Here is a 19308-nt window from a genome sequence, read left to right on the forward strand (position 1 = left end):
AAGGCGTCGGTCAAGCTGGTAGCGGCCAAGTTCGTCTGGCCGGGCCTTAGGAAGGACGTCAAAGTATGGGCGGCCTCCTGTGTGGCGTGCCAGCGTGCCAAGGTACATCGTCACACTAAATGTTGCACTGTGTGTCTCACTTCAGAATGGACACTAATTGAGTGACAGGAGGGAGTTGACTTAAGGGTGTGGCTGTACCTTGGTTCTGTTGGATTTGTTTGGAAGTAAAGTTCAGAGACTCGATACTCCGTCTGCTCGTCTCATTGATTCACTTCCTCACTTCCACAATATATATATATATATATATATATATTTTTTTTTATATCGAAGTATCGATACTTTTCAAGGTATCGTATCGAAGTTGAAATTCCAGTATCGTGACAACACTATTCAGCAGTGTTATGAAACATGTCCTGCAAGTTTTGTAATGATTGGACAAAAAGCCTTTTGATTTATAGTCTGATTTGTGCGCATGTTTCTGGTACCTATCTGGACATGCATACAAATCTAGTGACAACAAATGGTTGTTGACTTGGATCTATGTATGTGCTGAGCCATGCTTTTTGGCGTTTATTGTTGTTTTTATGTCAACCACTGCTTCTGCGAAGCAGCCCAGTCCAGCGCACACACCACATTATTCTGCGAAGCAGCCCAGCGCGCACACACCACATTATTCTGCGAAGCAGCCCAGCCCAGCGCACACACACACACTACATTATTCTGCAAAGCAACCCAGCGCACACAAATTATTCTCATATATTGCTGAAATGCTGACGCAGTTTTTTAACTGGTCGATTGTTCGATTGAAGCTCATTGCCATCATTCTCTCGCTAAACAACTTGTATACCTCATAATTTTTGTGAGTGGCCACAAGCAGCTGTTTAATTAGCTTGTCTGACCATATTTTTATCAGGGCTTTTACCCCCTCATTCGCCCACGTCTGTCCACGTCACGAGACATGTTCCACGCTTGCTTGTTTTGCAGTGCACGCCGCAGTGTTTGTTTTGTTTCCTTCTACTCAAGATGCACAGTTTATCGGGTCACTTCCTATATTTGGTCTTGCGTTTTGTCCGATGAGAATCACACCACAAAAGTACACACCAGGGTTCACTTGGAAGCGAACCGAGACCTACGTTTTCAGGCAGACCAGAGTTCGCTTTTTTGGTCCCACCAGAGTTTGAATGAGCTTTCACACTACCCCAAACCAAGCGGACTATCCGAGGAAACAAACTCTGGTGCGTTTAAAGTGGACCAAACGGCTCTGGTGTGAATGCGACTTACGTTTAGAGACTTAACACCAGTGAAGGATGACTGGTGCTCTGGAGGATGAATCAGTTTGTTTTCTTCCAGGGAAGTAGCTTCACCATGCTGTTCCTTGAGCATGACATTCAAACGCTGTGTGGTTGTATGTTTACTGTAGACCCAAACACATAGATCAAACTTGACAGTCTGGAGGGTGGAGCAGGTCACAGTGTTCTGTGTACTGGCTCTGGGAGTTCCCTGCTGACTCCAGTGGTTTGCATCAAGATAGAGGCACAGGTCCCTCTGTCCCCCTCCTTGTGTCAACAGTCTTTCCTTCCCCCAATAACCAATCTTTCTCCCCCCCCCCCCCCCCCCCCCTCTTCCTTTTGTGAGATGTATACTCCTGAGCCTGTGCGTGTGTCTGTACTGTGTGCCATCTTGTTTCTAGGCCACAAGGACACCGCCAGCTTGTCGATTTTGAAATGAGCCTTCCAAGTCAACAACAAAATACTTTTTCAATAGGTAGATCTTGCCTTCACCACCAAAAAAAAAAAAAGTGATCTTGGGCTTAAAGGTTGGTGACCACTGATCTAGATCAACATCCCATAATAGCGATCTTTTTGCTCCACGCTGATCACCCAACGGTAAGAGGAAGCTGCGGTGAGTTTCAGCGTATACATTGGGCTTTACTCTCTTTCCTAATCTGTGTCTTATGTTGCAGGTGTGGTGGAGGGAGACCTGACCAGGGTCGAGGCCTACAAGGCTAATCTGTGTCTTATGTTGCAGGTGTGGTGGAGGGAGACCTGACCAGGGTCGAGGCCTACAAGGCTAATCTGTGTCTTATGTTGCAGGTGTGGTGGAGGGAGACCTGACCAGGGTCGAGGCCTACAAGGCTAATCTGTGTCTTATGTTGCAGGTGTGGTGGAGGGAGACCTGACCAGGGTCGAGGCCTACAAGGCGTCCGGCGGCGACATCGCTCGGCAACTGACGGCCGACGAGGTCCGTCTCCTCAACCGGTCCTCGGCGTACGACGTCGGCTTCACCCTGGTCCACATAGCCATCCGCTTCCAGAGGCAGGATATTCTCGCCATCCTCCTCACTAAGGTCAGTTTGCCTCTTCTTAAATGATGAGTGGGGGGGGGGGGGGGGGCTTTGCTTTCACCACCATGCTGGATGAGAAGGATTATTATGCTGCATCGACTCTCCAATGTGCAGCAGCATCCCATCTAGTATTCAGTATATAGTCTCCTTTGAGCCATGAATATACTGTGAGCCCATTTTAACAGGCTGCCTGTTCGTTCCCCCCCCCCCCCCCCCCCCCCCGCTCCACACACACGCACACACACGCACATGCACACACACAGCAGAAAAAAAGACCATCAGCAAGCAAAATTATTTTATTGGCTTATGTTTTATAAGATGCCAGAAGAATAACATGTTTTCTCTATGGAAAAAGAGAACACAACCAAGGGTTTCTTAGGGTTGTTGTGTGTCACAGCTAACCCGTCTGGGTGGTCAGAAGAAGTCCTTATGGGGTATGGTTATTATTACAATAGTAGTGGTGTCACGATTCTCCAAATCCAGATTTTAAGGTCACAAACCTTTTGATAAAATATATATATATATATATATATATATATATATATATATATATAAAAATAATTAATCAGCTATGCCATTGTTAGACTATCAAGTCTTGATTTGTGAAGATCAACAGATCATTTACATTAGGATAGGGTTAGGCCGTTAGGGTAACAACAGCTACTACAAGGAGCACAACACATGGGAAATGTTCATTAAATGTTTTGACGATGCGAGGAGAAGCTGAGAAGCCTGACAGTTTTTCATGATAAAGCACGTTTTATTTGGAAAGGTTTCCTTTGCACTGGATATGACCCGGACACACACATCAATACAAAATGGAGGATATCTGTGATGTTCTTGTCACGGTCTTGTTGTTCACAGGGAAGGCAGACACTACGCTGACTTGTGGCAAGCAGGGGGATTGTCCATTGTCCGCACATTGTGATGATTTGTTGGAAAAATGCCTGTCAACATGGCGTCTGCGTTTTTCATTCAAATAGCTAATCCCCTTAAGTAGGAGTCAACAATGAGGTTTCTGCATCCAAATGTTGCCCCAAGGCTCTACTACTACCGTGTGAAATCGGATTATTCTTTCCATTTGTGACTTTTGAGTTTTTAACCAAAAGGCGATGGGTGTGTGGGCAATTCGATGGAGGAATTCAGTGCGGCCAAAGCATATGTAGACCATCTCACAGAGAGGTGGAATATACCATTTAAATATTGCTACCACCGAACGTTTGACTTGCCTACCATGGTCTCGAAAAGGAATGTAGGCTACCAGTAAGCCTGTTAACTAGCAGCTACGCTGTGTTCTTTTGAAATGTACACAAGTAGGTCGGGTGGAGATTGAAACACGCTTATAATTTTGAAGGCTCAAATCAAATGCTCTTTTCGATTAGATTTTTGACTCTGCATCAAAACCGTGACACACATACTGTGTTATTGCAGCCTATTGCTCTATTTGGACCACGACGTTCGTTGTCGACTCGAGGCACAGAGAAGAGACGACCTATAGCTCATTTAATGTCTGTAATTGCAGTGGATGTGTGCTTCGAGGATTAGATGAAGGATTAGCCTCGGCTGCCGTCCTGCCATTGGTCCCAGTGGAAGTGATGCCACGGAGCTGATGCGAGCGGGTGCTGTGCTGCACAGGGGCAGCTGGTGATTAGAGGAGGCACAATGTCACACAGGAGACTGTGGTAGCAGGAGACAAGAGACTGGTGGCAGGAGACAAGAGACTGGTAGCAGGAGACAGACTGTGGTAGCAGGAGACAACAGACTGGTGGCAGGAGACAACAGACTGGTAGCAGGAGACAAGAGACTGGTAGCAGGAGACAAGAGACTGGTAGCAGGAGACAAGAGACTGGTAGCAGGAGACAAGAGACTGGTAGCAGGAGACAAGAGACTGGTAGCAGGAGACAAGAGACTGGTAGCAGGAGACAAGAGACTGGTAGCAGGAGACAAGAGACTGGTAGCAGGAGACAACAGACTGGTAGCAGGAGACAAGAGACTGGTAGCAGGAGACAACAGACTGGTAGCAGGAGACAACAGACTGGTAGCAGGAGACAAGAGACTGGTGGCAGGAGACAAGAGACTGGTAGCAGGAGACAGACTGTGGTAGCAGGAGACAACAGACTGGTGGCAGGAGACAACAGACTGGTAGCAGGAGACAAGAGACTGGTAGCAGGAGACAAGAGACTGGTAGCAGGAGACAAGAGACTGGTAGCAGGAGACAAGAGACTGGTAGCAGGAGACAACAGACTGGTAGCAGGAGACAAGAGACTGGTAGCAGGAGACAACAGACTGGTGGCAGGAGACAACAGACTGGTAGCAGGAGACAAGAGACTGGTAGCAGGAGACAACAGACTGGTGGCAGGAGACAAGAGACTGGTAGCAGGAGACAGACTGTGGTAGCAGGAGACAGACTGTGGTAGCAGGAGACAGACTGGTGGCAGGAGACAAGAGACTGGTGGCAGGAGACAAGAGACTGGTAGCAGGAGACAACAGACTGGTAGCAGGAGACAACAGACTGGTAGCAGGAGACAAGAGACTGGTAGCAGGAGACAAGAGACTGGTAGCAGGAGACAACAGACTGGTAGCAGGAGACAACAGACTGGTAGCAGGAGACAACAGACTGGTAGCAGGAGACAACAGACTGGTAGCAGGAGACAACAGACTGGTAGCAGGAGACAACAGACTGGTAGCAGGAGACAAAGACTGGTAGCAGGAGACAGAGACTGGTAGCAGGAGACAAGAGACTGGTAGCAGGAGACAAGAGACTGGTAGCAGGAGACAAGAGACTGGTAGCAGGAGACAAGAGACTGGTAGCAGGAGACAAGAGACTGGTAGCAGGAGACAAAGACTGGTAGCAGGAGACAACAGACTGGTAGCAGGAGACAGACTGTGGTAGCAGGAGACAAGAGACTGGTGGCAGGAGACAAGAGACTGGTGGCAGGAGACAAGAGACTGGTAGCAGGAGACAACAGACTGGTAGCAGGAGACAAGAGACTGGTGGCAGGAGACAACAGACTGGTGGCAGGAGACAACAGACTGGTGGCAGGAGACAAGAGACTGGTGGCAGGAGACAAGAGACTGGTGGCAGGAGACAAGAGACTGGTGGCAGGAGACAGGAGACTGGTGGCAGGAGACAAGAGACTGGTGGCAGGAGACAACAGACTGGTGGCAGGAGACAAGAGACTGGTAGCAGGAGACAAGAGACTGGTGGCAGAAGACAAGACTGTGGTGGCAGGAGACAAGAGACTGGTGGCAGGAGACAAGAGACTGGTAGCAGGAGACAAGAGACTGGTAGCAGGAGACAAGAGACTGGTGGCAGGAGACAAGAGACTGGTGGCAGGAGACAAGAGACTGGTGGCAGGAGACAAGAGACTGGTGGCAGGAGACAAGAGACTGGTGGCAGGAGACAAGAGACTGGTGGCAGGAGACAAGAGACTGTGGTGGCAGGAGACAAGAGACTGTGGTGGCAGGAGACAAGAGACTGGTAGCAGGAGACAAGAGACTGGTAGCAGGAGACAACAGACTGGTAGCAGGAGACAAGAGACTGGTAGCAGGAGACAAGAGATGGCCTGTTTACCATCAGGCACTAGCTAATGCCTTGCTGTTGTCTGCACAGTGGGAGTAATGTTATATTAGACTGCATTTTCCAATTGATGTGATATTTTTCTCTATACCATGTTTATTAGGGGTGTAATGGTAAACGCATAAATCACAGTTCGGTATGTTTTCGGTACAATGGGTGGGGGAGGGAGTAATGCAAAACATAAAATAGCTTTTCAATTGCACCCAATTTGGGGACCCAGCCCAGCTTCACTGATTTGCATTCCCAATATTTCTAGCATTGTCTGTTGTGACAGGAATTGTACCCCTGGGCCTCTCAACTCCCATTCTGACACCGCCTCCTTCAGCTCCTCTGCCAGATGTGTGCTTGTGTGCTGTTCATAAATGGGGTGACTTTGCAGAATGTGATTTTTTTTCTCCATTTTTCACTCTGAGCGGGGGTGATGAAGTGGGCAGTCACTGTTGAATAGCTCTCGGTCCACCCATCGTGTTGAGAGCAACACCTGATGCCTTGGAGAAGTCATGGACAACTACAGCTTGTGTCTGTTTACAAAGGGCTGGCATGACTTGTTTCAAATGAGGGTTCATGTTTGACGTACTGCCAGAGGCATTAAACCCCATTTCAGTTGGAACAATGGTGGCACGCTGTCTTTGTCATGTCCATTTGCCTTTGTCCACTGCTTCTGTGATTTACTGGAAACCGCATTGTTCCCAAACAGCAGATATTTTTTTCTTCTTTTTTAAGAAATGTTTTTTTTAGGGCATTTGCACTTTATTGTGGATAGGACAGTTTTTGGGAGAGAGAGAGAGAGATGGGGAAGACATGCAGCACGTGTCCTGGGCCGGGTTCGAACCCAGGACGCTGCAGTTTACGCTGAGCGTATATATACCTGGTCATGGCCGCCTAGTTATAGTTGAAAGTGGGGGTGCAAGAATATAATTTTTATTAAAAAAAATGTTTTATTATAATTTATTTTATTTTATTTGACAGGCAGGGGGTGGTTTGGAGGGGGTCCGGCATGACCCCCTCCATGGCAGACTTTTTTTTAAATGTAATGAACCTGTACGTGCAATTTCCTGCAATATAGAGCCTTCAATCTTGACCAATAAAGCTGCTCTTTTCACTATAAAACTCAGTTTATATTGCAGTATGATAGCCAATTACTATAATAATAATATATTATACTGTATATTGATTTTTCGCTCATTCATTTTTATTAAATCAATCTCCTTTCAAATAGGCCAAGTTTTTAATAAGAAAGAGAAAAAAGATATATTTCCATTACCTGTAAATCTTGTGTCTCTTTCTCTCCTTCTCTGCCTCCTCCCTGAGTCTGCAGTGCACAATCATGACATCGATCTCAAAAAAAAAAAAAAAAAAAAGTAAAAAAAAAATGGAGGCCCCTCGTCACTATAGGCCCACGGGCCGCGGCCGTCGTTAATCCGGCCCTGCTCGTCTGCCATATAGATAGCGATAGCGGTAACGTTTGGAAATGAAGTCAACGTCATCCAGCTGAGCTCACACCACATATCTAGATAACGTTAGCTAGCGGCTAGCACTAAAGCTAACGCCAACCAGATAGGGAAACGTTATTATTATTTATTCGAGGAAACCGTATGACCAGATCGCAATTCGGGACCGTGAAACACTTTTATGTATTGCGTGGTAGAACCGTAGAAGTTCTACTACCACTCAATAGTAACTTATGTCTAACATAATCCTTTTATTTGAACAACTTACTGGAAAAGCCTGCCTGCCACCAATATTATGACACACTCTGTGGGCTTTGATATTTACACTGACTCGTGCAGCCAGACTGCAGCGCTGTGAGGCAGTGAGCCAAGGTCTACGCGCTGGAGATGGGAGGAACTGGATCAAACCATAATGGGGCAGGGGGGGGGGGGGGGGGGGGGGGTTCGCAATCTTTGGAAACTTAAAAACGTGTTATTAAGTGTCATTGCGTATTATTAATTTGATTGAAATTACGTAGTTATGGGCTTATGGTTAGATTTATATATTGGGGGGGGGGTATATCATATTTTTCATATGATCAAAAAGTGGTGGAGCAAGATCATATCCTTGCTCCCCCAAGTTCAATAGTCATAGAGCAGCCGCTCCCGGTGCTCTTAGGGCCAGGCGGCTATGTACCTGGTGCAGTGGTGCGCCACCGGGGCGCTCCCCTGAACAGCAGACCTGAAGGATATGGCTGACTCCTCATGCTCTGGTTTGTCATTTGCGTTCGCCATACTGACTAGGCTGATCTGTGCTCAATTCTAAAGTCAGTTGCTAGGATAGCTCTGCGAGGCTGGTCTGTGCTAAAATGCTAAAGTCAGTTGCTAGGATGGCTCTGTGAGGCTGGTCTGTGCTAAAATGCTAAAGTCAGTTGCTAGGATGGCTCTGCGAGGCTGGTCTGTGGTGCTTGAAGTTGTGAATTGAAGTTCCGCACACAAAAGGTTCTGTTCTGCACTTGCGCTGTTATAGCTGGACTATTAATTTGGTACATACGTGCACCCAACCAAACACTGTTCCGTACGAATATGTGTACCCCAATGTTTTTCAGTATTGTAAATGTACACACACATACACACAGTATATTGCACATACCGGTAAGTACTATTCTATTATTTCTTTTACACAACAATCAAAACACAATACGCACATAAGTATTTCTAAACAATTTGGCATCAAAGCCAACTTTATTTGTAGCCTTATCTTGAACAGATGACTGTTGTACCCACCCTGTCAAAAATGATTTGGTCTCACAATTATGAGACTCGCAGAACTCTTAACACAGCATGTTTCCGCCCCCTGGAATGGTCATATGTGCCTCAGCCTGTTGTTGGAGCATCCATTAATGTGTGTGTTTCTGGTCCTCAGGTGAGCCAGCAGGCTGTCAAGTGCATCCCCTCCTTGGTCTGCCCTGAGCTGACGGAGCAGATCCGCAGAGAGATCGCTGCCTCGCTCCACCAGCGCAAAGGAGACTTCGCCTGCTACTTCCTTACTGACTTGGTCACCTTCACGCTGCCCGCAGGTACCACTCTCTCTCTGGGCTGGAAATTGAGGGGTGTCCCAATTAGGGCTGGGTTAAAAAAAAGAAATAGATTTAATCTAATCGATCCTCATTTGCATAATCAGATATAGATAAGATAGGTTAACTGCTGTAGTGCATTGGTCTTGTTAAGTAAAAAGTACATTCATGTAACTGCTTTGTGGTAAATTCCTAATGTAAACATTCATATTTTAATAATGTTGGTACCAGGTTAGAGGGTTCCTAGTACAATTTACAGGATTAGTTCTCTGAGAATCTCTTTCATATCCAAGCAAAATTGGTACTGTAACTGAAATATCCTCAACCGAATCCATATTGAATTGAATCCGAGCTACACCCAGCCCTAGTGCCAATGCCCCGGGGATGATACAAACCGATAGGGGAATGTACGTCTACATCAGTTTGGGAGGAACACAGGACAGCCCTGCCTGCTCTGCATACAATCTATTGGAGCTTCTGTGAGTTCAATTATCACCCTGTGTTACACATGTGTGGATGAATAGATACAGGATACAGTCTGCATGCTGCGGAACCGGTCAATGTTTCACTCCACACTGATCTGCTTCAGGACGAAGAGTCGTTTGAATGAGAACATGGATCTCATGGTGAAAACGAAAAGGCCTCTGAATATTTGCTGACTTTTCTTTATTTATTCATGTGTATCTGTCGGCCTGTCACCAGCTATTGTAAAAAAAATTAAAACCAAAAAAAGAATAAAAAAAAAGCAGCAGCCATATTGGCTGGATGCGCGTTGCTTCATCGGTTTACGCTTGTTAGAGAAACCATACCACCACTGACGATTGTGTTACACGCTGCATAAATTCAATTGTGACAGCAGCTCCAAACCTCCAGAAGAGAGTTGAAACAAAATGTATAGTAGCAGTCATATAGGCCAATACAACACAACCACCCACCACACTGTTCAAACATCTGTCTTGCTTTATTTACCCAAATGATGATGGATGGTCAATGTTGCAAGTTGCAGTCAGTAAAAAAAGAAAAGAAAATATATATAGCGATATTTATGTGCACCATTTCAGTGTGTGATATCAGCCGAATGTTCTTTTTCACTGGAGGACGGGGATAATGTAGGCTGTAGCCTTGCAGTGCAGGACAGGGAGGCTGTAGCCTTGCAGGACAGGGAGGCTGTAGGCTTGCAGTGCAGGACGCTTCATTACTTCAGGCAACCAACTTGCGCCTAGCACTGGGGGCGCACTGAAATTATGGCAAGGGTTATTAGCCCCCTAACTTTTGATTGCAAAGTCTGACATTGACCCCCTTTTCAGGAGTTGACCTAGAGCCCACCAAGGTCATGCATATCAAGTTTGGTCAATGTCAGACCTTGCAATACACTGTAAGGCACTGTAAGGCTACTGTCCTGCCTCACTTCCAGTGATGAAGCTAAGCTATGCTAACGGAGCGTCTATTCCCAAAGCTAAAATGCACGCACAGAGACAAAAAAGGTATGTATCTTCTTGTCTAATTCCAGGGAAGATGTTAAATAAGCTAATTTCCCAAAATGTTGGAGTTCCCCTTTAAGGTTTTCAGTTTTCAATCCATAATAAGTTAACAGAAAAATAAGTACACAACCACATTATTTCAACCTAATAAAACTATGTTTATTGTCATTGTTTTATGAACACAAGTTGACTTGGTAATACTCACATTTTGAGTAAAAAAAATGGCTTTTAACATGTGCAATGTTCAATGAAATAGAAAAATAAATAATACAATTTGTTGATTAATCCCACTGGTCACAATGGTGACCGTAATAATGTTTTTGTTATAAGGCTCTGAAAATGTTACTGAATGATGTAGCAATGTATTTCCAGCTAAATTGAAATAATAAACAAATAAAGGGTCTCAATTAAATATGTGGTAGTAAAAAGAACCTGTGGGAGGATTTCAACAAGATAAATGCGACAACAGTGCAAAATATTTCACTATAATATTTCAAAGCAAAAGAAAAAAAAAATTATATATATATTTTTTAATGCTGCCCCCTGTGCCTATGAAAATGCCCCGCGTGCCTGTGCAGGCATGCGTGCCTAGGGTTGCCTACCCCTGCTGTAGGCTATAGCCTTGCAGTGCAGGACAGAGAGAATGTAGGCTATAGCCTTACAGTGCAGGACAGAGAATGTAGCCTTGCAGTGCAGGACAGAGAGAATGTAGCCTTGCAGTGCAGGACAGAGAATGTAGCCTTGCAGTGCAGGACAGAGAATGTAGCCTTGCAGTGCAGGACAGAGAATGTAGCCTTGCAGTGCAGGACAGAGAATGTAGCCTTGCAGTGCAGGACAGAGAGAATGTAGCCTTGCATTGCAGGACAGAGAGAATGTAGCCTTGCAGTGCAGGACAGAGAGAATGTAGCCTTGCAGTGCAGGACAGATAATGTAGCCTTGCAGTGCAGGACAGAGAATGTAGCCTTGCATTGCAGGACAGAGAGAATGTAGCCTTGCAGTGCAGGACAGAGAATGTAGCCTTGCATTGCAGGACAGAGAGAATGTAGCCTTGCAGTGCAGGACAGATAATGTAGCCTTGCAGTGCAGGACAGAGAGAATGTAGGCTATAGCCTTGCAGTGCAGGACAGGGAGAATGTAGCCTTGCAGTGCAGGACAGGGAGGCTGTAGGCTATAGCTTTGCAGTGCAGGACAGGGAGAATGTAGTCTTGCAGTGCAGGACAGAGAATGTAGCCTTGCAGTGCAGGACAGAGAATGTAGCCTTGCAGTGCAGGACAGAGAATGTAGTCTTGCAGTGCAGGACAGAGAATGTAGCCTTGCAGTGCAGGACAGATAATGTAGCCTTGCAGTGCAGGACAGAGAACGTAGCCTTGCAGTGCAGGACAGAGAATGTAGCCTTGCAGTGCAGGACAGAGAATGTAGCCTTGCAGTGCAGGACAGGGAGAATGTAGGCTATAGCCGTGCAGGACAGGGAGGGTGTAGGCTATAGCCGTGCAGGACAGGGAGGGTGTAGCCTTGCAGTGCAGCTAGTACTGGAGCCACGCAGCCCATGGCCCCCTGTGGCATAATGTCTTCATTGAGACGTCACTCTGCTTATATGGCGTTTGAGAGCAGCAGCCGCAGGGATGAAAGATTATACAGGGTTCACGGGAAGATCTGAATGTTTTCTCTTCACGCCAAGTATCTGTGTGCAGGCAGAACTTGGCCCCAGGTCAGCGGCAGGCCCCTCTCTCTCTCTCTCTCTTTCTCTCTCTCGAACACTCTTTCTCTCTCTCTCTCTCTCTCTCTCTCTCTCTCTCTCTCTCTCTCTCTCTCTCTCTCTCTCTCTCTCTCTCTCTCTTCACACAAAGTTAGTGCATTCACCATTGAGTCAGAGAATGTCCTTCTGTGTGCTCGGTTCAATACAGGCAGTGCCACAACGTACAGTACGGAGTCCGTGTTTACAGTAACGCCATTGATGAAACATCAACCTTTCATGGGAGAAGACATTCCCCTCTCTGTGTGCATGTCATTACCGCTTTGTATTGCCCCGGGTGTATGCAGCCGTTAGACCGTGTGTAATATAATACGTTTTCTCCATAGATATTGAGGACCTGCCCGCTGAGGTCCAGGAGAAGCTGTTCGATGAGGTGCTGGATCGTGATGTACAGAAAGGTAAGCGCTGTCATTATCACTCTGCGTACGTGTTAGCTGCAACCAGCAGCTCTGTAGGTCTCTGTTGCTTTTTGGTTGGTCCACAAAAATGTCCCACCCTCTAGCGATTTCGCCCCAGAAGGCTGAAATTGGGCATGGAGGTCAAGTGTGTGTGTGTGTGTGTGTGTGTGTTCATGCCAATTGGCTAAAAGGGAGCTAGTGGCCCATCTCAAAAAGGTTGCAGCTATTGCGAATTTGCACTTGTTCTAAGATTTATTCAGACCTTTTATTTAGCACTCAAACAAATTGAGGTGGCCCTCATTTTCAACTGTTGAGCTTACAGTTAATCACGATAAAAAAAATTTAATCTTAGAAATTAAACAAATATTATGCAATGATAAAATAGTCATAGATAAATATACAATAAAATACAGACAAAACATAGATAACAACGTATATTAACACATTGTGTGCCGGCCGGATATGACGGATTATCGCTTGGATGCCAGCACGTTAACACTTTGATCGCCGGGGTTAAATTCATAATTTACCATCCCTCGCCAGCCCTATTTAACATGGAGAAGTTCCCCTTCTTTGCAGGGCTATAACTTTTTAAATTGTATTGCTCAATTGACATTACTATGGCCCATTCAATGTCTTATATCTATTGTTCAGGGTGTAGCAACGTTATACTTTTTCATTCACATATTCATACTAAAATACGGTCTAAAGTATAGGTATGTTTTTTTTTTTTTTTTGATCAAATTTTTTTATTGACATTCTCACGAAACAAGACAACACATTAACCACAATCACAATACATAGAACTTCACAAGAAAATAACAAAACAATAATAATAATGACTAACAATTATACAGACAAGAGAAAAGAAAAGAAAACAGAGTTCAACCTACTAAATTAATTCCAAGGGGTACTATCTAATAAATGGTCTTTCCCAGTGTTCAGTCCCGATTCCCGGCCGTGTGACCCCATATTAATAAAACGTACATCTCCAACCCACCACAAGGACCATTTTTTGGGGGAACACGACCTGAAACCAGAGCAATGAACCTTCATGAAAAAACAAAAACCTGTAGGTGTTCCATAGACTCACAGAGACCGTGTAAAAGTGGCCAAACAGTGAAGAACTAGTTAAATAGCTGCCCCCCCATAATATCCCCAGCTAAACTCAAGATGACAAGACAAGGGACAAGACAGACAAAAACACTTCCTCCTCCCCCTCCCAAGAGACCGCCGGACTCACCCGAACACGCACCCCACCCCCGCTCAGCCGCACACTGCGGTCTTTACCTTCTCAGCTGCTGCGAACCACAGGTCAATTCCAGCCTGCCCCACCCCAATCACCCGGGCTGTGGATATCTCAAGATAAATCACATCCAATAGAGTTAGGGACCAGTTAATCATTGTAAGCTTCTCAGGCTCCTTCCATCTCATTGCTATTAGCTTCTTCGCTGCTGTGACGCCCGCCAGGACAACCCTTTTCAGTTGTACGGACGCGGGTAGTGTCGTTATATCGTTCAGGAGTAGCGTAACAGCTGCGAATGGGATAGTTAAGCCACACAGATCTGAAAGTTTGTCCGTTATTGACCTCCAGAAGCGGGCCACTGGTGGGCAATCCCAATACATATGCATATAAGTGCCAGTGGCCTTTTGAGAGCACAAAGTGCACCGAGAGTCGGTTATCAGTCCCATAGCAAATAGCTTCCTAGGTGTAAGATAGGTCCTATGAATATAATTAAAATTAATTTGCTGGTGATTGGGGTTGCGGGAAGATAATGCCACATTTGCCCAAACATCATCCCAGTCAAACTCGGGGTCCAACTCCGGGATATCCACACGCCAGATTGTATCCAATGATAAATTTTTATACGTGGATTGAATTAAGAGCGTATAAAAGTCGGAGACAAACCCTCTGGATGTCGTCCTGTCCACTATGAGCCTGAGGAAGGGGTGTGGGTGCAAGGCTTGAGCCCACGGTACGCCATGCGCCCTCAGTGCTGACCTTAGTTGAAGGTAAAGAAAGAAGGACTCGCCGGGAAGATCATAAAATTCTCTTAAGTCCTGAAACGCACGGAGGCCGTTCTTATCATAAATATCCTCCAGAGTATGCACTCCCCTCCTTTGCCATTGAGGAATATTAACCGGCTTGTGTCCAACAAGTAATTGCTGGTTATTAAAAATTGGAGAGTCCAGGTGCCAAGGGCATTTAACCCCACACGACCTCTGTACATTACGCCACGTTTGGATCACGTGAGTTATGATCGGTCCATACCTCAGCCGGCATTTCGCAATAGAGACAGTGGAGTACACTACATCCTGCAATCTTAGCGGAGACACCGCCGCCGCTTCTAAGGAGCGCCACGATACAGCCTCTACAGGGTCTAGCCAGCACATCAGAGGTCTCAGTGAAAAGGACCAGAAATAAAGTTTAAAATCAGGGATTGCGAGGCCCCCATCTTGTTTCCTACGTTGAGTAGTAGCCCTTTTGATTCTCGGGCGTTTGTTATTCCAGACAAACTTAGATACCATCGATTGTACCTTGCGCCAGTGGTCTATTGGAGGGGGCAGGGGGAGCATTGAGCTAATAAAATTTATCCTAGGCAGGATGTTCATTTTGATTATGGAAGCCCGGGCTTGTAAGGAGTTAGGAAGGGACGACCACCTGTCTAGATCCTGGCGTATTTTATCATAAGTACCCGTGAAGTTGTACTTAGTAGTTTGGTTCAGCGTGGGGAATATCTCTATGCCCAGGTATTTAAAATGTTCTACTATGGGGATATCAGCTGGTAGTCGTACCGCCTTGGCCAGTTCATTAAGAGGTAGGCAGGCTGATTTGTTCCAGTTAATCTTAAAACCTGACAATTTACCAAAGTCGTCGATTATCCTCAATAATTTTGTGGCCGACCGGGAGGGGTCGTCCATGAAAATCAGCAGGTCATCCGCATAGAGAGCAATTTTGTGTGGAGTATTGTTGACCATTATGGGGACGATGTCCTCCGATTGCCTAATAAATTGGGCCAAAGGTTCGAGGGAAAGCGCGAACAGTCCCGGGCTCAGAGGGCAACCCTGTCTAGAAGATCTGGAGACTGGAAAGAGTGTGGAACAGTTTTTGCCTGTCAGTATCATCGCAGACGGCGAGGCATACAGGACTTTAATCATATGAATAAAACTCTTTCCAAGACCCATGACCTCAAGTACCTTCCACAGGTATGACCACTCAAGTCTGTCAAACGCCTTCATGGCATCCAAAGACAGAACTGTGGATGGAGTTGTATTGTCTTTACTGTTATCGATTACATGCAACAGCCTCCTAAGATTATCTGCAGCCAGACGCCCCGGGATAAAACCAGTTTGATCGCAGTGTACCAATACAGACATAAATCTCTGCAGGCGACGGGCCAGCACCTTGGCAAACACCTTTAAATCGGCCCCGAGAAGACTCAAGGGTCTATAGCTACCACAATCATTGGGATCTTTGTCCTTTTTGAGAAGTAAAGAAATCAACGCCATATTGACATCTCTTGAGAACTCCCCTTGTTCGATAGCGTAATTGATCATATCGAGCATCAATGGACCCAGTTGGTCCCAGAAAGCTAAATACACTTCGGGTGGAATACCATCCCAGCCTGGCGCCTTACCCCTCTGCATTTCAACAATAGTCTCCCTCAATTCTACGAGAGTAATCGGTCTCCCCAGTTCCTTGGCCTCTTCCTCAGAAATGTGGGGTATCTCAAGCCCGCCAATGAACGATTCAAATCTAGAGTCATCCAGATTACCCTCTGAGCTATATAACTGTGAGTAAAACTCTTTAAAAGTGTCATTGATCTTTTTCGAATCAGTAGTGACTGCACCCTGGCTCGTCCTAATCGAGGGGATATCTGAGAAATGATCATTTGAGCGTATTTTCATTGCCAATAGATGGCTAGGTCTGGAGCCGTGAAAATAGTAATTTTGTCTTGTCCTATGTATCAAAAACTCAGACTGTTGTTTAAGTATGGAGTTTATTTCTTTTTTGACTATCTTACGTTGTGTGTTTAGTCGTTCATTATAGTCAGTTTGCAAGGATGCGTATAGGTCCGCATATAATGATTCCAGTCCTTCTAGCTTTTTTGACCGGGATTTTCGCAAATTGGAGGCAAATAGTGTGACATGACCCCTGATGAATCCTTTCAATGCGTTCCACAGGACCCTAGGGTCTTCTACTGTGCCAACGTTGATCTGCAAAAATTCTGCTAGTTTACTCCTGAACTCAGAACAGAAGTCATCGTTCTTTAGCAAGGTCGAATTAAAACGCCATCTGGGAGCTCTTGCGGAGAGCCTGCCAAAGGTTGCCGTAAGGAAAATCCCCTTGTGGTCTGAGAGAGCCAAGGGAACCAATGAGACATCGAAACTATCAAACATATTAGGGGACGCGAATGCATAGTCAATTCGAGAGAAGCTTTTGTGTCTGGCTGACAGGTGAGAGTAGTCTCTGAGGGTGGGGTTGCATAAGCGCCAGAGGTCTGAGAGCCCCGTGTCTTTGGCCCACATCCTGAGGGCCTTAGAGGCCCGTTTCTGGTCGCTCGTTTCAGAGGGCCCAGACCTATCCATCTCCGCATCCCAGCACGCATTAAAATCGCCACCCACAATGAGAGCGTATCCATTAAGTTCCAACATATTCTTCGTGATTGTATTATAGAACGCTGAATCAAATGTGTTAGGAGCATACAATGCTATTATAGCCATCTTCCTATGCAAGAATTCAACTTTTGCTATAGTAATCCTTCCCTCCGTGTCCGACCATACATCCAAGATTTTGATATCAAGGTTACGTCTTGTAACTATGACTACTCCTTTCGTCTTATCATCGGCTGAGGATGCGGAGATAACGTGATATTGCCGATTTGCCAGTCTTGACACGTCACCTACCATTAAATGCGTCTCACTAAGGAGAGCAAGGTCAATATTTCTCCTCTTCAATAGCCAAAGGACACTGGCACGCTTGTGTGGGGCGTTAAGCCCTCCTGCGTTCCAAATTAAAATATTCAATTTAGCCATGGTCGAGCTTGTATAAGTGCGTAGAGAACATACCCGTGCAGCCAGGCTGAGTACAGAGGTGCCGATCCCGGCGGGCCCGGACGGTCAATCCCAGGAGTTCAGAGGAGGAACACTTACACATATATAAGACAACAGTACATAGAACACATAAAAATACCACCCCAGCTACAGCCCCCCCTCCTTCTACTCTAAACCCTAACCCACCCGTCCTACTATAAGTTCCTCTATACCCACTCTCCAATCCCCACCCTATGCCCCATCCACTGAGGATGGTCATCTTCCTATCACTTCCCACTAGAGACATGGATCAATAAGACGCTTCCCACTCCCACCCCCCTCTAGATAAACCCCTGAGTAAACCCCCACTAGTCCAATAAACACAAATAATAATAAAATAAAATTCAATAAAGATATCGGTCGAAACCACCTGAGCCCTGGCCCCAACATGAGACAACCATAATGGTAAAAATAGCCATTATTAAATAATAACTCCGCATCAACCTGCAGCCCTCTATTTCCGAATCTGCGCTTCAACATCACATTGTTATAGCCCAAAAAGGTATAGGAAAATTCAATACAAAATTAAATTAAAGCATCCCAGCCGATAGTCTAAGGCAGGTTCGGGTCACAGGTTAATTGTGCAAAATTGTGTGAACAGTGTCAATTAAACAATGACAAAAAAAAAGGAGGAAGGGAAAAAAAAAGGTTATGGTCAAAGTGCACCCCTTTAGCCGTCCCTCTGATCAGGCACAACGGCTGAAATGACCTAACCTATGTAAGAATAGAATTAAACACAATCATTCATTAATCAATCCGGGGATGGTAATAGGCAACACCTGACACCACCTGTCATCATACATTGTTTCAATAAAGATATCGGTCGGAGCAGTTAGTCCAAGGTAGGATCGAATCACAGTTAAATTGCTCATTCAAATGCCCTTAAAACAGCGACACTAATTATTATATAATTACTCAGCATCAACCCTGTAACCAACTACCTTGGAGTCTGCATATTAATGTCGCAACGTTATAGCATAAGTGGAAAATTCAAAACACATTTAAGGCAGATTAGCAGTTAGTCCAAGGTAGGATCGGATCACAGTTAAATTGCTCATTCAAATGCCATTAAAACATATAGGAAAATTCAATACAAAATTAAATTAAAGCATCCCAGCCGATAGCCTAAGGCAGGTTCGGGTCACAGTTTAATTGCTCATTCAATTGCCTTTAAAACAGCGACACTAATTATTATACAATTACTCAGCATCAACCTGTAACCATCTACCTTGGAGTCTGCATATTAATGTATCAACGTTATAGCATAAGTGCCTCACGGAAAATTCAAAACAAAATTAAGGCGAGTCAGCAGTTAGTCCAAGGTAGAACCGGATCACATTTAAATCGCGCATATAGATGACATAAAAACAGCGACAATAGGAAAGAAAAAAGAAAGGAAGAGAGGGTAATGGCTAGAGTGCAAGCCATATAACCATATAGCCATTAAGTGCAAGCCATACCCGACCCAACCTGTTATCAAATATTGTTTATGCATATTCAACCGACCTTGGCATCTACTTTGGATCACCAAAGCTCAAAACAACCTGGATATAAAAATAAAAAGCATACCAGAAGTTAGTTAGGGACTCGGTCACTCTTGAACTGTGCAAACCAATGTCCCTTTGAACAGCAACAGCAACCAAAATACGTAA

At 45.4% G+C, this 19308-nt stretch overlaps 1 protein-coding gene across 1 annotated transcript in view; it reads left to right on the forward strand.

Moving 5' to 3' along the window:
- Window positions 1-19308, forward strand: part of zranb1a (zinc finger, RAN-binding domain containing 1a) — a 63752-nt gene that overhangs the window by 15078 nt on the left and 29366 nt on the right. Inside the window, exons 3-5 of the mRNA XM_084323318.1 lie at window positions 2159-2346; window positions 8780-8933; window positions 12491-12562. Coding sequence (XP_084179444.1) covers window positions 2159-2346; window positions 8780-8933; window positions 12491-12562 — 414 coding nt within the window. The remainder of the gene's footprint in view (window positions 1-2158; window positions 2347-8779; window positions 8934-12490; window positions 12563-19308) is intronic.

The sequence above is a fragment of the Notolepis coatsorum genome, assembly GCF_963971535.1.
Source record: "Notolepis coatsorum genome assembly, chromosome: 10".
Lineage (NCBI taxonomy): Eukaryota > Metazoa > Chordata > Actinopteri > Aulopiformes > Paralepididae > Notolepis > Notolepis coatsorum.